This window comes from Pogoniulus pusillus, chromosome 12, assembly GCF_015220805.1.
Source record: "Pogoniulus pusillus isolate bPogPus1 chromosome 12, bPogPus1.pri, whole genome shotgun sequence".
Classification (NCBI taxonomy): Eukaryota; Metazoa; Chordata; class Aves; order Piciformes; family Lybiidae; genus Pogoniulus; species Pogoniulus pusillus.
The window spans coordinates 18,493,754-18,509,978 of NC_087275.1; the positions used below are offsets into that span (position 1 = coordinate 18,493,754).

At 41.6% G+C, this 16,225-nt stretch overlaps 1 protein-coding gene across 5 annotated transcripts in view; it reads right to left on the minus strand.

Annotated features, from left to right (window-relative positions):
• Window positions 1-16,225, minus strand: part of KCNJ6 (potassium inwardly rectifying channel subfamily J member 6) — a 165,755-nt gene that overhangs the window by 34,677 nt on the left and 114,853 nt on the right. For 4 of the 5 annotated variants that reach the window (XM_064152522.1, XM_064152518.1, XM_064152517.1 and 1 more), the window contains one exon: window positions 11,813-12,733. In XM_064152522.1, the coding sequence (XP_064008592.1) occupies window positions 11,813-12,710 (898 nt within the window). In that variant the 5' untranslated portion in view covers window positions 12,711-12,733. Of the gene's footprint in view, window positions 1-11,786; window positions 12,734-16,225 lie in introns of all 5 variants that reach the window. The other variant, XM_064152521.1, reaches the window with a different exon arrangement.

The following is a 16,225-nucleotide window of genomic DNA, read 5'->3' on the forward strand; positions in this document are numbered from 1 at the left end:
AAAGTAGCTTGTTAGTGGTCTCCTCACTCTAAAAAGAAACTATTGGAAAGAGAATATAAGAATTATGAAAAAGAAGAGCTGGGAGTGGGAGTGGGGTGGTTCCTGTCCTGAAGATCACAGAATCATAGAAGGTTAGAGGTTGGAAAGAACCTCAAAAGATCATCCAGTCCAATCCCCCTGCCAGAGCAGGATTACCTATACCATACCACACAGGGATGCATCCAGGCAGGTTTTGAATATCTCCAGAGAGGGAGACTCCACAACTTCCCTGGGCAGCCTGTTCCAGTGTTCCATCACTCTCACAGTGAAAATCTCTTTCTCATGTTTCCACAGAACTTCCACTTATGCCTCAACTTCCACTCATTTCTCCTTGTCCTGTAGCTGAGCATGGCCAAGAAGAGCCTGGCTCCATCCTCTTGGCAATCATCCTTTACATATTTATAAATACAAATGAGGTCACCTCTCAGTCTCCTCTTCTCCAAGCTGAAGAGCCCCAGCTCCCTTAGCCTCTCCTTGTAAGGAAGATGCTCCATTCCATTCATAATTTTGTGGCTCTGTGCTGGACTCTCTGAAGCAGTTCCCTGTCCTTCTTGAACTGAGGGGCCCAGAACTGGACACAATATTCCAGATGCACCCTCACCAGGGCAGAGCAGAGGGGGAGAAGAGCCTCTCTCGCCCTACTAAAGATTTTAGTGTAATACATTAATACTTCTTATGCAAGAGTGGGAAAAAGAAAAAACAACCTAATGGCTGGTTAAAGAAAGAGCCAGTACAATTTAATTGGACTGGCTGAGTCACAAATCTTTTTTGTTATGGTGGTGCCTGGCAGCTCTGCCTTAGTTGGATTGATCTTTCTCCTTTAGTGGTAAGCCCCTGTTTCTTCAGTTCACATTACTCTGAGTCAGGCAGAAATGTGCAAAAACGTCAGCCTTGGTGTGGCTTAGAGCTCCCCTCAAAGACAAATCTTAAATGTCTTTCTTGCTAAGGGCAGGGCTAACAGTTGTGGTGATGATGATGATGATGACGACGTTAGTAGTAATAACAATGACAATTGAACAATTGCCTGTAGTTAGATTTGGTGTTGGCAGTTTGAATTACACAAAGCCTGTCAGACAGAAAGAGAAGGACACAGTCACAGCAATATTGGATGCCCATCTCGGCCTCTCTCATGAACTGTCCAGTGGTGCAGAAAGGTGCAAAAAGGGGTGACTGTGGTGGCCGGGGGACTGGGATAACCCAGGACAAGCAGGGAATACTGTGAGTTGATGTAATCTTTGAACCACACTTTAAGAACTAGTCACATGTCAGAGTGCAGCATTACAAATTCAAGATTTCCTCTTCCATCAGACCTCCCAGAGCAAAACTTGGTTGCACAGGCTGCCTGTGTGCCCACAGCAGGGTACTCACTGCTCATCTGCTTCTGCCTGACTTCTCGGACATGGTACTGTCAACAGTGATTCAGTGGTGGCCACAGAATATCTTTCAAGTGCACAAAACACAATTCTTAAATACTGACATGGGGGAACAATGAAAGCTTTTAGCTGGGCTGCTCATTTTTCAAAGCCATTCAATTCTTCACAGCTATAAAAAACTAGGAGGAGCTGGCTTTGAGTTTTATAATCCCAGGCTAATTTAGGCTGGAAGAGATCTACGGAGTCATCTGACTCTATCCACTGCACAAAGCACAGCCAAATAACTGGAGCTGCTCAGGTGTTATGCAGTCAAGTTATGGTTAGCTCCAGGGATGGTGATTCCTCTAGCATCTTTGGCCTGTGTTTCATGGTCTTAACAGTTTTATGGTGGGGAAGAAAAAATGCAAACAAGCTTTCCCTAGTGTATTATAAGAAATACCTGCAACTTGTACATGTTGCCTTTTGTCCTGTTGCTGTGCCCCTCTTCTCTGTAATCTCCCATTGGTATGCCCAGACAGCGATAGGAGCTCTCTTCACTGTCTCTTCTTCAGGCTGAGAAGCTGCAGCTCCCTCCTCCTCTCCTTGTGTGAGTCCTGTGCTTCAATCCTTGATCATCTTGATGGCCCTGCTGGACTTGCTCTGGATACGCTCGTATCTGTCATGTGCTGGGGAGCCTTGAACTCGACACAGCACCCAAGAGGTGGCCTCACAAGTGATAGAGAAACAGGCTGGTACACTTTTGCTAACACAGTCCAGGATGCAGTTGACTTTTATTCACCAAAAGGACTTCTTTTGATGTGTAACATTCACTTGCTGAATAGGTTGTGCTAAGAGATGTAGTTAAATGCCTTGCTCATAACTGCATTTGCAGAGATGTTTACTCATTTGGCTCCAATTAATTTAGTGCAGGCAGCAATGTTCATTGCATGTATGAACCTGAGCCCATTCAGCTTCTCAGGAAACCTACACCTAAGGGCAGAGTTAGGCAGTGCTGCTTGCCAGCTTCCTCCCTTGTCTCTTCCTTTTATTCTCACTGTCACTTTGGTGACATCAGGGACATATTGGCTTCTTCCAGATTCGTTTAGTACTAGCTATGAATTCAGTGACAAATTCCTGGGGCTTTGGCTCCTCTATTAGCCTTGGCCAGTGCTGTGAACTGTCCTGAAGCAGATGCCTTCACTACCCTGTCCCCTTCTGTTGCTATGATAGTGGCCTTCAGTCTCACTGATCTGACTCAATGCTGTTGCTGTTTCCTTCCTCTACTGTGCATGATGTGAAATCAAGTTCTGCTCAGGTCTGTCTGAAGAAGCTGTTAATACATATCATATTGCAAAGTTAGTGGAGCTGATCCAAGTATTCCTGCTGAATTTGTTTTCTAAATATAACATATTAATGCCTTAGAAATCTCAAATATATCACTGGAAATTTGGCTTGGGTGATGCCTCTCATTTTTTTGCCTTGTTTTAATGTTCTGAATGTTTCTTTAAATTGAGTTTCTCTATTGGCTAAGTTGGAAGAATGGAATATCTTGAACTCCACAATCTTGGATTTTTTAATGCTATTAAAAAAAAAAGAGAGAGATTTATTCCATTCCACAGAAACCCCAACAAAGGAAAACTGTCAAAACCTGGAAGAACTAAATTCTTGGGAAGTGTTGTGACTCAGTTTTTCTCTAATTCTCGTGGGAATGAAGGATAGACAGTCAGCGAGCGAGAGCACAAGGCTGATCACACAAGCACTTCATGCCTTTCACATTTGCTGTCACAGCAGCTGCCTCATCACTCCCAGAAGATTCCTTTTCTTTCCATCTCTTCTAGCAATACAGCAGATGTGGAGGAGCAGGGAGTGGAACACAACCATACAAATGAGATGCAGGTTGCTTGGCAGTTATACAGGTTGTCACAGAGGAAATGTTTTTCATATCAAAATCAACTGTGTAATAATAAACCATAGATGTTCAACATCACTTACTGGGACATCAGCACCTAACATTGCATTCATCTGGCTGTTGTAAGCTGAGAGCATGCTGCATTGGAATACCATTACATGGTAGTGCATTCCTGGGTTGAAGCTCTGGATTATCCTCCTTGCTGAGTGAAAAAACAGGCCAGCCTGCCTCCAGGTATGCAGTGCAGATTAATGCCGCTACGAGCTGCAGGTGGGAATGCTGAGAAATCTGTGGCCGCTCAGCATATGCAGTTTCTGTGGGTACACTGACATTTCTGCCTACTCTGACGATTTAGATTTGGGCTCAGACTCAACAGTGTGGTGTTTGCTCCTTTTCAGTGACACAAGAGTGTGGCTTTCTGAATACCATTTGGGATTCATGGATAAACCAGAGCTCAGCTGCTCTTTGTAATCTCAGCATCTCCAAATTTGTGCTTGCTTTTCCTTGAATGCTGTGATTGAGACCATTGAGACCATTCCAGTTCTTTGTGATTTTTTTTTTTTTCATAGCCTTGTGAGGACTTTTTCATAGTAGCCATGGGAAATCCAGGGGCTATGCCATAATGAAAGCTTTTGCTGCTGGTGGCAGCTTTCTAGGAAAGAAAACATATACTCAGAAGTCTCCTCTCTCTTTTTCATGTACTTTCCGTAGCCAGTAGGGTTAGTAGCATCCTCATAATTTTTCATCTGTCAAATACTGATTTTGAATTTCTGGTTTTAGTAAACAGCTTTGCTTGCTCATTCTTCATTCTTTTTGGTCACTTTTGACTTTACAGTTACTGTTGTATTCAATGCTAAGAATGCTGAAGGTGAATAATCTACCTGCTTACAACCACGAGAAGCATATGTAAATACCTGTGACTTCAGAGAGGCCTTGCTGTTATGGAGGAGTGTAATATAACATGTTTATCCTTCATTACAATTCAGTCAGAACAAGAGGAACCAGCATTATACAGCTGGAAGTAAATAAGCACCAAGGAGAGGTGTGAAAAGATCCCTTAGAATTAGGAGTGAGAAGAGAGCTTACCAAAAATGCTTCCCGCAGGCTAGTTAAGTATGTTTCATATCTGGAGATCAAACATGAGTGAACAAGCTAATCAACACAAAAGAATCAGTTCATTCCAGCAAAAGTCCCAGGTGTAAGACGTTGCCCTGACTCAGATCAGCTTGTGCCTAGAATTTCACCACAGGTGTGCAGTAGCCATTGTCTGCAGGTTCATAGCAACCTCAGATGACCAGAAGTGGAAGCCTAAAACTAGAAATGGAAGCTATATTTTTCCAAGTCAGCTGTATCAGCATTAATGCTTCATTTACACTGTTCCAAAAGCAAGTGAACAAACTGAGCATGCTCAGTTTAATAGCCATTGCCTTGAAGAGTGCTCAGAAATGTGAGTACTTCATTGGCCTACAGCAGCACGTCTCAGGAGAGTTCAGAAATCATGCTTCCACTTGGCAAGCAGGTGAGAAATGTTCAGTGAGCTAATTCTGCCTGAGGAATCCTCTGACCTGGATAATGCTGCTGTGCCCTTTGTGGAGGATCATCCCATTGGTTTTGTAAAGTGGAGATCTTTGCAATGGAGGCTACATGGGAACAGAGGATACAAGCACTGCTCAGTGCAGCTCAGCCTTCACCTTCTTGGTCCCTTCACAATCATTCTTTGGTGTCCTAGCGGAGTCTGAAAACTCAAGGACTCAGCTGTACCACCTTTGCAGATGCCTTGCTTCTGTGCTAAAACTTGAGGAAAACAAGATAACTTGAAGCTGTACTGGAAGCAGTGATGTTTGTTAAGTGTCTGTCACTGCAGGGTATTAGAGACAGTCTGCAAGTGGTGGTTGATATAGTCTGGGCTGGTCAAGGAGGAGGGTGACAGGACAGCTTCCCACTCTATTCTTATGCTAGAGAACTAGTGGCAAGGACAGTGTTGAAGAGCAACTTTGTGATCCCATCATTCCTCTGGCTGTGGAGATGATGAGCCCTGGGAAGGATAACGTCTAGACTCATGGGTGGAGAGTGGTGACCAAAGACAAAATGTTGGGCATCTCTCTCTGCTTGCCACTGTGTCTGGAAAGGAGTGATGCTAACGGTGGAGGTCTGTGGGACTGTGCAAAGAACTGGAAACTGCCCATTCTCTGTGCCTGGAGAAATCTAATATGATTTGCAGGGATACAATGTGCAAAGTGACCCTCTTCTTCTGCAAGATTGATTTGTGTTTGGAACAGATTTATTTAATAGTATATAATTATCTATTAAAAATAACACAGAAGGGTCTCAAATCTGTTTTTTAAAGGATCTCACTTTTTACTATATGTTAGTACTTAAATCTGAGTATTATATCTGAACATTTAGAATTGAGGGAGAAGCTGTAGTTGTGAGGAGCTGAGCAATTAATTGGTGAGAAAGAGATGAAGGATGGACAATAGGGGCTATTATCAAGCACTTGGTAACATGTTTGTGTAATACAGCACCATTTTGAGCAATAAAGCCACTAAATGAAATGTATGATACCTTTTTCCTGCCTTCTCTGGAAGTAATATAGGTGCTCTCTCCCAGATTTTTGTTGAAAAAGTCATAATCAGCATATCTCTTTTCTCATGAAGTTGCTTGCATGTTTACATATCATTTTGCTATTGTGAAATTGTAATTGCCTCGTTTAAGCCTTGTAGCCTCCTTTACTAAACAGACTAATATTTTCCACCTGCAAAGAAAGCTTCTTGAAAGAAATATGATGAAATCAGAATGCTTTTCTTTGTCAACATTCAGAACTCTATCTCAAGGCTGTAGACTCTCATTTTTACATCTCTGTGTTAACAGTGTTAGAATGAATAACAATGAAAAGTGGGTTTAGAATTGAAAGAATGAAAATGTAAACAAGGAATGTAAGTGTAAGGGATTGCTGGCAAGCACTAGAGAAATAGGGATCATAGAATCATAAGTTTGTTTAGGTTGGAAAAGACCTTTACGATCACGGGGATCAAACGTTAGCCCAGCACTGCCAACTGCACTGTTAAATACATCCTAAAGCACCACATCTACACATCTTTCAAATACCTCCAGGGATGGTGACTCAGCCACTTCCCTGAGCATCCTGTTCTAGTGTTTGACAATAATCCTGGTGAAAAAAGTTTTCCTAATATACAACCTAAAATTCTCCTGGTGCAATTTAAAGATGTTTCCTCTTGTCATATTGCTTGTTACTTGGGAGAATAAAGGCATTTTAGGTTATTGTAGAGTGATAAGGTGTCCCCTGAGCCTCGTTTTTTCTAGCCTAATCCACCCCAGTTCCTTTAGCTGTTCCTTCTATGACTTGTGCTCTACATCCTTTATGAGCTTTGTTGCCCTTCTCTGGACATGCTCCAGCAACTTAATGTTCTTCTTGTAGTGAGAGGATCAAAAGTGAACACAGTATTTGAAGTGCATCCCTCACCATTACCAAGCACAGGAATGCAATAATTTCCCCAGTCCTGCTGGTCACACTATTTCTGATACAAGCCAGGATACTGTTGGCCTTCTTGTTCACCTGGGCATACTGCTGGCTCCTGTTCATCCAGCCATTAACCAACACCTCCAGGTCCTTTTTCATTGGGTTGTATAACTGAGGAGACGAACTCAGATGGCTAAATCTAACACCTAGCATCAAGAGGTGTTAAAACTCCTAAAATGGAAAGGAGAGCTAAGGACTGGAGACCCATTGTATGCTGACCATTCCTGAAATTATGATGGTCCAGGGAGAGCAGAAGCTATTTATTCTCGAGCCTGTTTAAACTGCACTTCTGTCAGTGTACACTGGTCAGACTCTGGAACACAACAATCAAATCTGCTTTCAACATCTGCCTTGCAGAAACACTTAGGTGTGAAAAATCCTGATTCTTTCCTTTCTTTCATCTACATGCCCTTAAGAAACGATTTCTTCTTTAAAGAGCAGTAAAAAAACTCCAGTGAAAAACTGTAACTCGAGTAATGTTTGTTTGGAGAGAGTGCAAAGTCTGCTGAAAGGTTTTGAAAGGCTGGAACTACTAACATCCATATCAAAGGGAGATGTTTGTTTGGATTAGGCAAGGATAGGAGTAAATATGACAATTCATCCAGAGGAAATAAAAAAAGACAATCAATCAGTGAGTCAAAGGAGCTATAGTGAAGACTGGAACAGCTTTATACAATGTTTGTCTAGTCGATAGCATCATTTACCATATAAATAACCATCTATGTGAGCATATTATTGCTTTTCAATGCACACAGCTGGCAAGTGTGTTTGTTCACTTATCTACAAACCATTCTGCAAGTACTGTGCTCCAGCTGTCCGTGTGTCAGGATTATAAATGCACACAATTACAAGTTTATTTGTAGAATTATCCATAGGAGCCTAAAGTTATCTGCCTAGTTTTCTTGCCTTCTTGTTTGTTTGTTTGTCTGTTTGGCAGTTGTAAAGGTGTGGATCATTTTCTTTCCTTGGTACTGTTTCAGTTTTCATGGGTTTATTTTTAGGCAGAGGGAATTGCCGGAGTGTCATTGAGTGCACTCTACTGGCCATGTACAACTTTGCAAAGTTTGAGGGCCTTGCTGACTTAAGCAGGTTGAAATACTTCATAGGATATTTATACTTCCTGGTATAATGGTTTTGTTTCTGTCTAGATAAAGATGTATCTACTCTTTTTTACATCTCGGAAAAACATGGTGAAGCCTCCAAGGGAAATTAGGAGGTCCTTGGTTTGAGCTTTCTGTTGAATTTTAGTTTGGTTAATTAGTTCTATTTTGTTAGATAAAATGCATTGCTTTTAATTTCTTGTCCTAACATGCAGATTTCATAAGATATACTACATGTACAGCTGTGTTTCATACTGCAGGTAGATGTGTTTTTGGAGCCCTTTAGGTGGGAAGCATTATGTATGTATAAAATGATTATCACCTGCTCAGTAAATCTTGAAACACAATAATATCAATAACTGAAAAAAAAAAGGATAGCAAATGTTTATACTAAGCATTTTCCACTGTGTTGCTTCTCCTTAAAGTTATAAATGTTGTCAGAATGGGCAAGCTCTGAAAACAGAGAAAGGTTGAACTGGGAGTGGTCGCCTGATGAATAACATAAGGCAATGATCTCAATCTGTTACGACCCAGGAGCAATGACACTGAATGATGATATTGCTGTATCTGAGGTTACAGTTTCTTAGCTTCAGCTTTATTATTATTTTTTTTAATATCCTATTTCTTTGTCCAGTGTTGGCAAGTATGATGGGTAGTGTATTGCCTACTCTACAGGGTTGGAGATTGCTGCTAGAAGCAACTTCTTTTCCTGCTATCACTCTTCATCGGGTACAAGGATGAGATGTGGATATATGATGACCCAGATCTGCTTTCAGCATTCATCAGGATGCAATTGGAAATTATTTTGTAAATTAAGAGGGAAAATCTCTGCTTTTGGTAGAAAGTTGCCCTGATTGGACCTTCAAAAAATAACCCAATGCATGTGGGCAAAGCACAGAACAAGTGGCTGCTTCCACAGAAACATGTTTCAGAAATCGTGCTGGTAATGATGATATTAATCTATATGATGGCCTCCCCTCACATCTCATGCAGCTAAAGAGCCAACACAAACAGAACAGAATGGAGTACCTTAAAGGATAAATGTAACTGTCTATCCAGTGCCAGGGAAATACCTTAATCCTGGATAGCTTCAGCTGGTTTTCAAACCATTGCATCCAGTTTCTTTGTTAATATAGACTCGTGAATCACTTCAACTTTGTCAGCCCAAGCAGTTTGAAAGGTAGCCCACTCCAGTGAAAGATGATAATGGCTGAGTGGAAGTAGTGCAGCAAAGGAGGGTCCAGAGAGCTGTGTGAGTGTGAAGGGGTGAAGATAGGGTAAGGGAGGAAGAGTTAAACAATGAAGAGTGATGGGGCTTAAGACAACAGAGCTACATTTGATGCATTACAGAAGCATACTGCCTTTGAATTTTGTAAGTATTTTGGTAAGATGTTTTTATATCTCTGATATTTGCCACTATTTTTTCTGGAAAACATAATGTGCTCATTTTGCTGTGACAGAATCACAAGCTAGCCATTGGCTGCAGGTCATTAGCAGTTCAGAGTCAGCCAGAGCATCTGTCCTGAGTTACTGCACAAAGATATCCCATACCCTCAGTATCACACTCAGTACAAAGGAGGAATTTAACTTCCCCATCCTCTTCTTCCATTTCTTGCTCTTGAGAACTGCCTTTCTGGATATTGTGACTGCTGCACTTCTGCTGGTCTGAGTATGGTTTTGTATATATCTGCATTGACATTGGTATTAGCTTGGTTATTTATTACATCTGTTTTTCACTTCAACAAGTGGATATCCTTTCCCCAATTCCCTTTCTCTGATGGGGAGGTGTCGTTTGGGTGATAGAGCAACTGCTACAGTTTAGCCTCAGATATGGGCAAAACATACACACATGGTGTTGAGTAAAGCTGAAAATATCCACTGCTCTTTGAGATGTCAAGCTCATTTAGAAATTTCCAAACGTTTCCACCTAACAAATAGCAATTTCCTTATCATCTTACTCTTAGGTGATGCAGATGTTTGAAACCTCTGCTCTTACTGCATGTGTCAGTAGCATTTCATCTTGATTTCTCTTCAGCACTACCTACTTCCTGGAAAATTTGGAAGCCTTGCATTTACCACTTCAGATTCTTGGCCAAGTTCCTTTCAGTTATTTTTATTTATTTAATTTTGCTCAATTTTTGTCTCACACTTTTATTATATGGTGACAAATGCAGCTTTCTTCTGACACCACATAATAGATGTGTGAAACACACAGATATGCTCTAGTAATAAACTGCTCTTTATTTCCTGGCTCCAGTTGCAAAACATGAGTCAGGGTTAGAAAGGTTGCACCTCTGTCAGATGTGTAGTCTTCATCCTCAAACTCTCCTTGCTTCTGCTGCAGTAGTGGAAAAAAACCCCATTGTATCTGGCTCTTCTGTTTTTACAACCAGTGTTTCCTTCTTCCCAAGTGCATCTTGCCATGTATCTAACCACTATTTCCTTGTATTGATTACATTTACTCGTTTCAGAGACTGTCATCATTTGCAAGAAAAACAGAATAAATTACTCCAGCTCCTAAAAGAAGTGGAGCAGCACTCTGGCTGTGGGAAATACAGCAGTTTTAGATAAAATATCCTCTTAATATTCTGCCTTCAATGTAAACAAGAAACATCGCTGTGAGCTCCAAGCACTACTTTTTCCATGGCAAGTGATATCTAATATTCTGCTGTGTGATTGTGGGTAATGACCAAACAGCCCCTAAAGAATCATAGAATCAGTCAGGGTTGGAAGACATCACAAGGATCATCTAGTTCCAACCCCCCTGCCATGGGCAGGGACACCCTACCCTAGACCATGCTGTCCAGAGCCCCATCCAGCCTGGCCTTAAACACCGCCAGGGATGGGACCTCAACCACCTCCCTGGGCAACCCATTCCAGGCTCTCAGCACTCTCATGCTGAACAACTTCCTCCTCACGTCCAGCTTGAACCTACCCATCTCCATCTTCACTCCATTCCCCCTAGTCCTGTCACTCCCTGATATCCTGAAAAGTATCTCCCCAGCTTTTTTGTAGGCCCCCTTCAGATACTGGAAGGCCACTATAAGGTCACCTGGGAGCCTCCTCTTCTGCAGACTGAACAGCCCCAACTCTTTCAGTCTTTCCTCACAGGAGAGCTGCTCCAGCCCTCTGAGCATCCCAGTGGCCCTCCTCTGGACACGCTCCAGCACATCCACATCCTTCTTGTAATGGGGGCTCCAGAACTGGATGCAGTGAAGACTCTGGTGACATAACATCCCTTATTTATACCAATGTAAGTGTTCTGCACACTTCTGCAGTGCGTAGTGTATCTCGGTGAAATACAAAGTTGGACAGATCTTTTGCAAATTAAAGTGGAAAAAGCCTTGTTACAAGTTAAAACAGAAACATGCAAACAAGTGAAAAGAGAAAGCTGAACACATCATCACTTCCTACTGGATCCAAACAGGATAGGAATTTCATATGGCAGGCAGTGACACCGCAGTTACCCATGGCTGATGGGAAGCAGCAGGAACTAGAGTGCTTCCATATTAATCATAAACAGTTTTGTGTTGAATACTTTTTTTCTAAATCATTTTATCCCACAAGGTCCTAGTGGTTGAGTTACTCCTGCAACAGAATGACAAATAACTGGGTGACATGCTGTGAAGAATCTAGAAAATGAGAAACATTATCCCATTTTCCAAACAAAGCAGAAACAACACTAATTCCGTTAGGCAAGATGGAACAGACAATTAAACTGGGCATGCTTTTAGTTTTGAAGCTAACCAGATAACATGCCTTTCTCAAATGTAATGACTACTGAAATGATTGCTTTAAAGTGAAGCAAAACAAATGATTTTCCTTTCTAAAATTAAAGCATTTACCTGATACAAAGTATAAGAAATGTTACCTGTTGCCTCCACCATTCCTTCTAGGATTACAACAATTTCTAGCTCCTCTTTGGGCAACTGGGCTTTGGAAATCTCCCAGAAAGGACTCTGCTGGTTAATTTCATGGCTGATGATCAGTGGTGAAACCAAAAAGAGACGATCATCCCCTGTGTAATAACCTACGTTGATATCTGTCTGGTTGAGTGGTATAAATTCCCCCTCCTTTGTCTGTTTGGATTTGATCAACTTGGCTCGTATTGATGCCTCTACAATGTGTGAATTCCTAAGGTCTCCTACTCGGAACATCAGACACAGCTTTCCATCCCGCATGGAAATAACTGCATTTGTAGAGAAAACCAAGGTTTCTGCCCTCTTCTTGGGTTGGGATATTTTCACAAACATGCAGCCAACCATGAAAGCGTTGACGATAGAACCTAAAACAGACTGCACTAAAAGCAGAATGATTCCCTCGGGACACTTGTCCGTGATGACCCGGTAACCATACCCAATGGTGGTTTCTGTCTCGATTGAGAATAAAAAGGCTGAGACAAACCCATTGAGGTTGCTGACGCATGGAGTCCACGTGCTGTCCCCTATGTGATCCATATCTCCTCGCATGTAGGCTATTAGCCACCATATCATTCCAAAGAAGAGCCAAGTCACAGTGTAAACCATGACAAAAATCAATAGGTTGAACCTCCACTTGAGATCGACTAAGGTAGTGAAGATGTCAGTCAAGTAACGGTAAGTCTCTCTGACATTCCCATGGTGGACGTTGCATTTCCCGTCTTTCCTAACATACCTCTGGATTTTTCTTTTGGCACATTCTTTGTTTATATTTTTTGGCAGATCCTCTCTAGCTTGTTTGGGCAACTTTGGCTGATGAATGGTGACAGGGCTTTCTATGTCCTGCTCCATTGAGTCTTCTTCCAGTACGTTAGCTGCCATGAAAAACAAACAAGAAAAACGCAGACATTATTTTTCTTATTATTTCTGTAAATCAACACACAACTTCTGCCTCTTTTACTGGTGTGAAGTTACTAGTAAGCAATAAAATTATTGTCCTTGTTCTTTGCTCACCCAATAGATGCATAACACAAAAGTCAAATGATGTCAAGCATCCTCAATTTACTGTTAAATAGAAGTATTTTGAAGGAAAACTCTTGTTTCCTCTCAGGTCATCATAGAATCATACAATCAACCAGGTTGGAAGAGACCTCCAACATCATCCAATCCAACCTATCATCCAGCCCTATCCAGTCATCTAGACCATGGCATCCTATATATATACACCCATATTTAAATTCTACAACACATGTTGAAGCAGATCTTTCTTCTCTCTGCCCCCTTTTACAGTTTTCTTATGCACAGACAGATCTTCAAGCAGATAGGAGATATAAATGGGGAAATGGATTCACTTGGTGTTTCAGTCAACAAGATGAGCAGAGAAAATGAGCAATCATTGAGCTATTTTCAATACCAATTGCATTGCTATGGGAAAAGTATTAAATAATTGTAAAGAGTTTGAAAAAATCCAACAGTTTTTAGGAAGAACCAATCCTACTCTTACTAAAGGAAAGGCAGGCTACACTGTAATATATACCAGCTCAAGCTTATTTCCCTAGAAAATCAATGTCTCACTGATACTGAGACAAGGAACTGTCCATCTTTCATGCAGTAATGTAAAACATACACTACTTCAAAACAATGTTTCATTTTCTTTCAGTATGTCTATGGTTTTTAATTCAAGTGTACCTATATCTCTAATGGTACAGGTCTAAATAACATTCCTCCCTTGCCTTGTAAGACAGTTGTCTTACAAGAACTTAACACCCAGAAATGACAGTACTTGTCTTTCATTATGTTTACATACCAAAAAACCACTCTGGGGAGAGTGGTTTAATTAAGTGTGTTTTGAATGAAGCTGAGGGCAGAGTGAGGTCCACAGTAACTATTGCCTTTTACTGGAAAACTTTCTGTGCTCTTGGGCTTGTTCCTCATGCAATTTCATTTCATAAACTCCTAACTTTCTCCCTCATGGCCAACTGCTATCATTCTGCTGCCAAGCTATGAGGAGAAAAGTCTTCTTCTGGCTCTGTCTGGGCACTTGGTTCTGGAGAGAGCAGCACTGGGGTGATGTTGCACCATTGCTTTAGAGAGATGCTTTTGCTGATCAGTCAGAGCATTGACCTGCGTGTTGTCGATGTGTTGCACAAAGGTCACATTTTAAGCTAACATGCTGTGCTAGCTGCTATGCCAGTCCAAGTGTGAATGGCTCAGTCTTGCTGTGGGTGGTAGCCCTCAAGCAGAGCTGGGAATGAGCAGCTTGGGATGGGAAGCACTTCCTTCCCCTGAGCTCTGGTTGCTTTTGAGTGCAGCTTACCTGGCTGGGAAATGGGGGCAGAAGTACACCAAAACTCTTGCTTGACACAACAGTCCTATCTCTGGCACCCCATGGTCTTGAGTGTCTCTGTCTGGCAATGTCCTGGGTAATAGCATGGAAATCTGATAGCAGTTAGAATCACAGTCATAGAATGGTAGGGGTTGGAAGAGACTTCTGTGGTTTAAGACTGTGTGCTGCACTTTGAGTCACCTTTTCAGTTTTCTCCCATGTCTAAAGAGAGCATTATTCATGCTGATGGTAGTGACACAGTGACACCACTGGAAGTTTTGTCACAAGACAGTCAGTTCTGAATGAACTTATCCCAGTTGGTGACAGTGTGCCTCCTTGTATTATCACTAATGCTGTAAAATGCAAGATGAAATAAACACAATAAAAAGGCATTGCAGGAACCTTGTGAGGCAGTCAAAGCCAGAAAATTTGAAGTTAAGGCTTCACACTTTATGCCTAACTCTCTATTGTGCCTAAGGAAATTTCAGTCCCCAGAAACTATCACATCACTGCAGCAATGGCCCCTCAAACACTCAAGAATAGAATATGAAGGTTCTGGCTTTTGAGGCTTTAATAGACTGTATGTTCCACTAGTAATGCTGGTTTACTGTGCTTCATTATCTTTAAGGCATTATGAATATTTTGCTTTCCCCTCCCAGTCAGAACCTAGCATGAACACAGAGACAGACAGGGTGAAGGTGTCCTCTGTTGGCTTTGAGAATATACCTTTCTTCTGACCTTGTTATTGAAGACAACCACGTCCTAGACCTATCTACCTGACCAGAAATGTCAAAGTGTACTAATCAGGGCAAGGAGGTAAGACAGGTGTTGATTAATGGCATCAGGAGAAATCTGAAGGGACATCCCCATCCAGGCATGTCTAACAGTCATATGTTGCATTTCTGTGCTCCCCAGAACATGGTGGTGGGCCACCACTGTCATGGTAAGTGGGCTTCAGAGACCTGCTCCTTCCAGTGTGAGAGGATTTTTCTTCACCTTGAGAGGTCACACCGAGCTGACTTCCACCTGGAAATGTAAGAGGGTGGTTTTGGACAACAAAACCCAGTGACTGCATTTAACCTGAGATTTTCTCAGTAGTGCATGTGGCTAGCACTCTTGTGGGCATTTAAATCTCCCTGGGGGCATCTGGCCACTCTGTAAACTATTCATTTGCTTTACAGTGGTGTAATTTCTCAACCCTCAGGAAGCTCTGAGAGGAAGGATTAGAGTCAAGGTGTTAGCATTTTATGCAAGATGTCCTTTTACTGTTTTCCTTACCTAAATTCTCCTAATGTGAGACTCAACAAATAACTGTTTGGAGAGATATCTAGACCAGAATCACAGCCTGCCACTCTCTCGTCGTTGAGTTCTCACTCCAGAGTGAACTCTGTGAGTAGCAATTCCTGAAATAAGTGATCCAAGATTTGTGCAACTGTGTGTTTCCATGGAAATGCTTGATGAATAACTTAAGCACATAGCAGGATCTCAGTTCATCGCTAAGGCTGAGGAACAACCACATATTGTCAGTGCCTTTGCCACAAAACACATCAACTAATTATATTTTTACTTTCTATCGACCCAATTAGCTTGTGATGTTTATTTTGTTTAATTTTCCTTTTGATTATATAATGGCTGTCATGGTTCCAGGAACAAGGCAGCAGAGAGCAGCTATCTCACTTGAGAGCTATTTTTACTCTCTCTGCTTTTCTTCATGACAGAAATATATACATATTATTAATCTGCTCTGCAAAGAAGAAAAAGTACTTCTGAAGACTTCACCCTCTCCCAGTAAACACTATGTTTATTTGAACACAGCAGTCAGATAGCAATATTGTGTTAATTTAGGCCAATTTAGACTATTCTGTTTAAAGTATTTGTTTCAGTGAGTATCTTAGGCAAATGCACACAAGATGTATGAGATTTCAGTGACTTGTTTCATTTTCCAGCAAATGGTAAAGAGTTCTCCTAAATTAAGTCCCTGAATAGCTCACTTGTGTTTCATCATAGCACTATGTGGCTATATTAGCAAATTACATGTGCC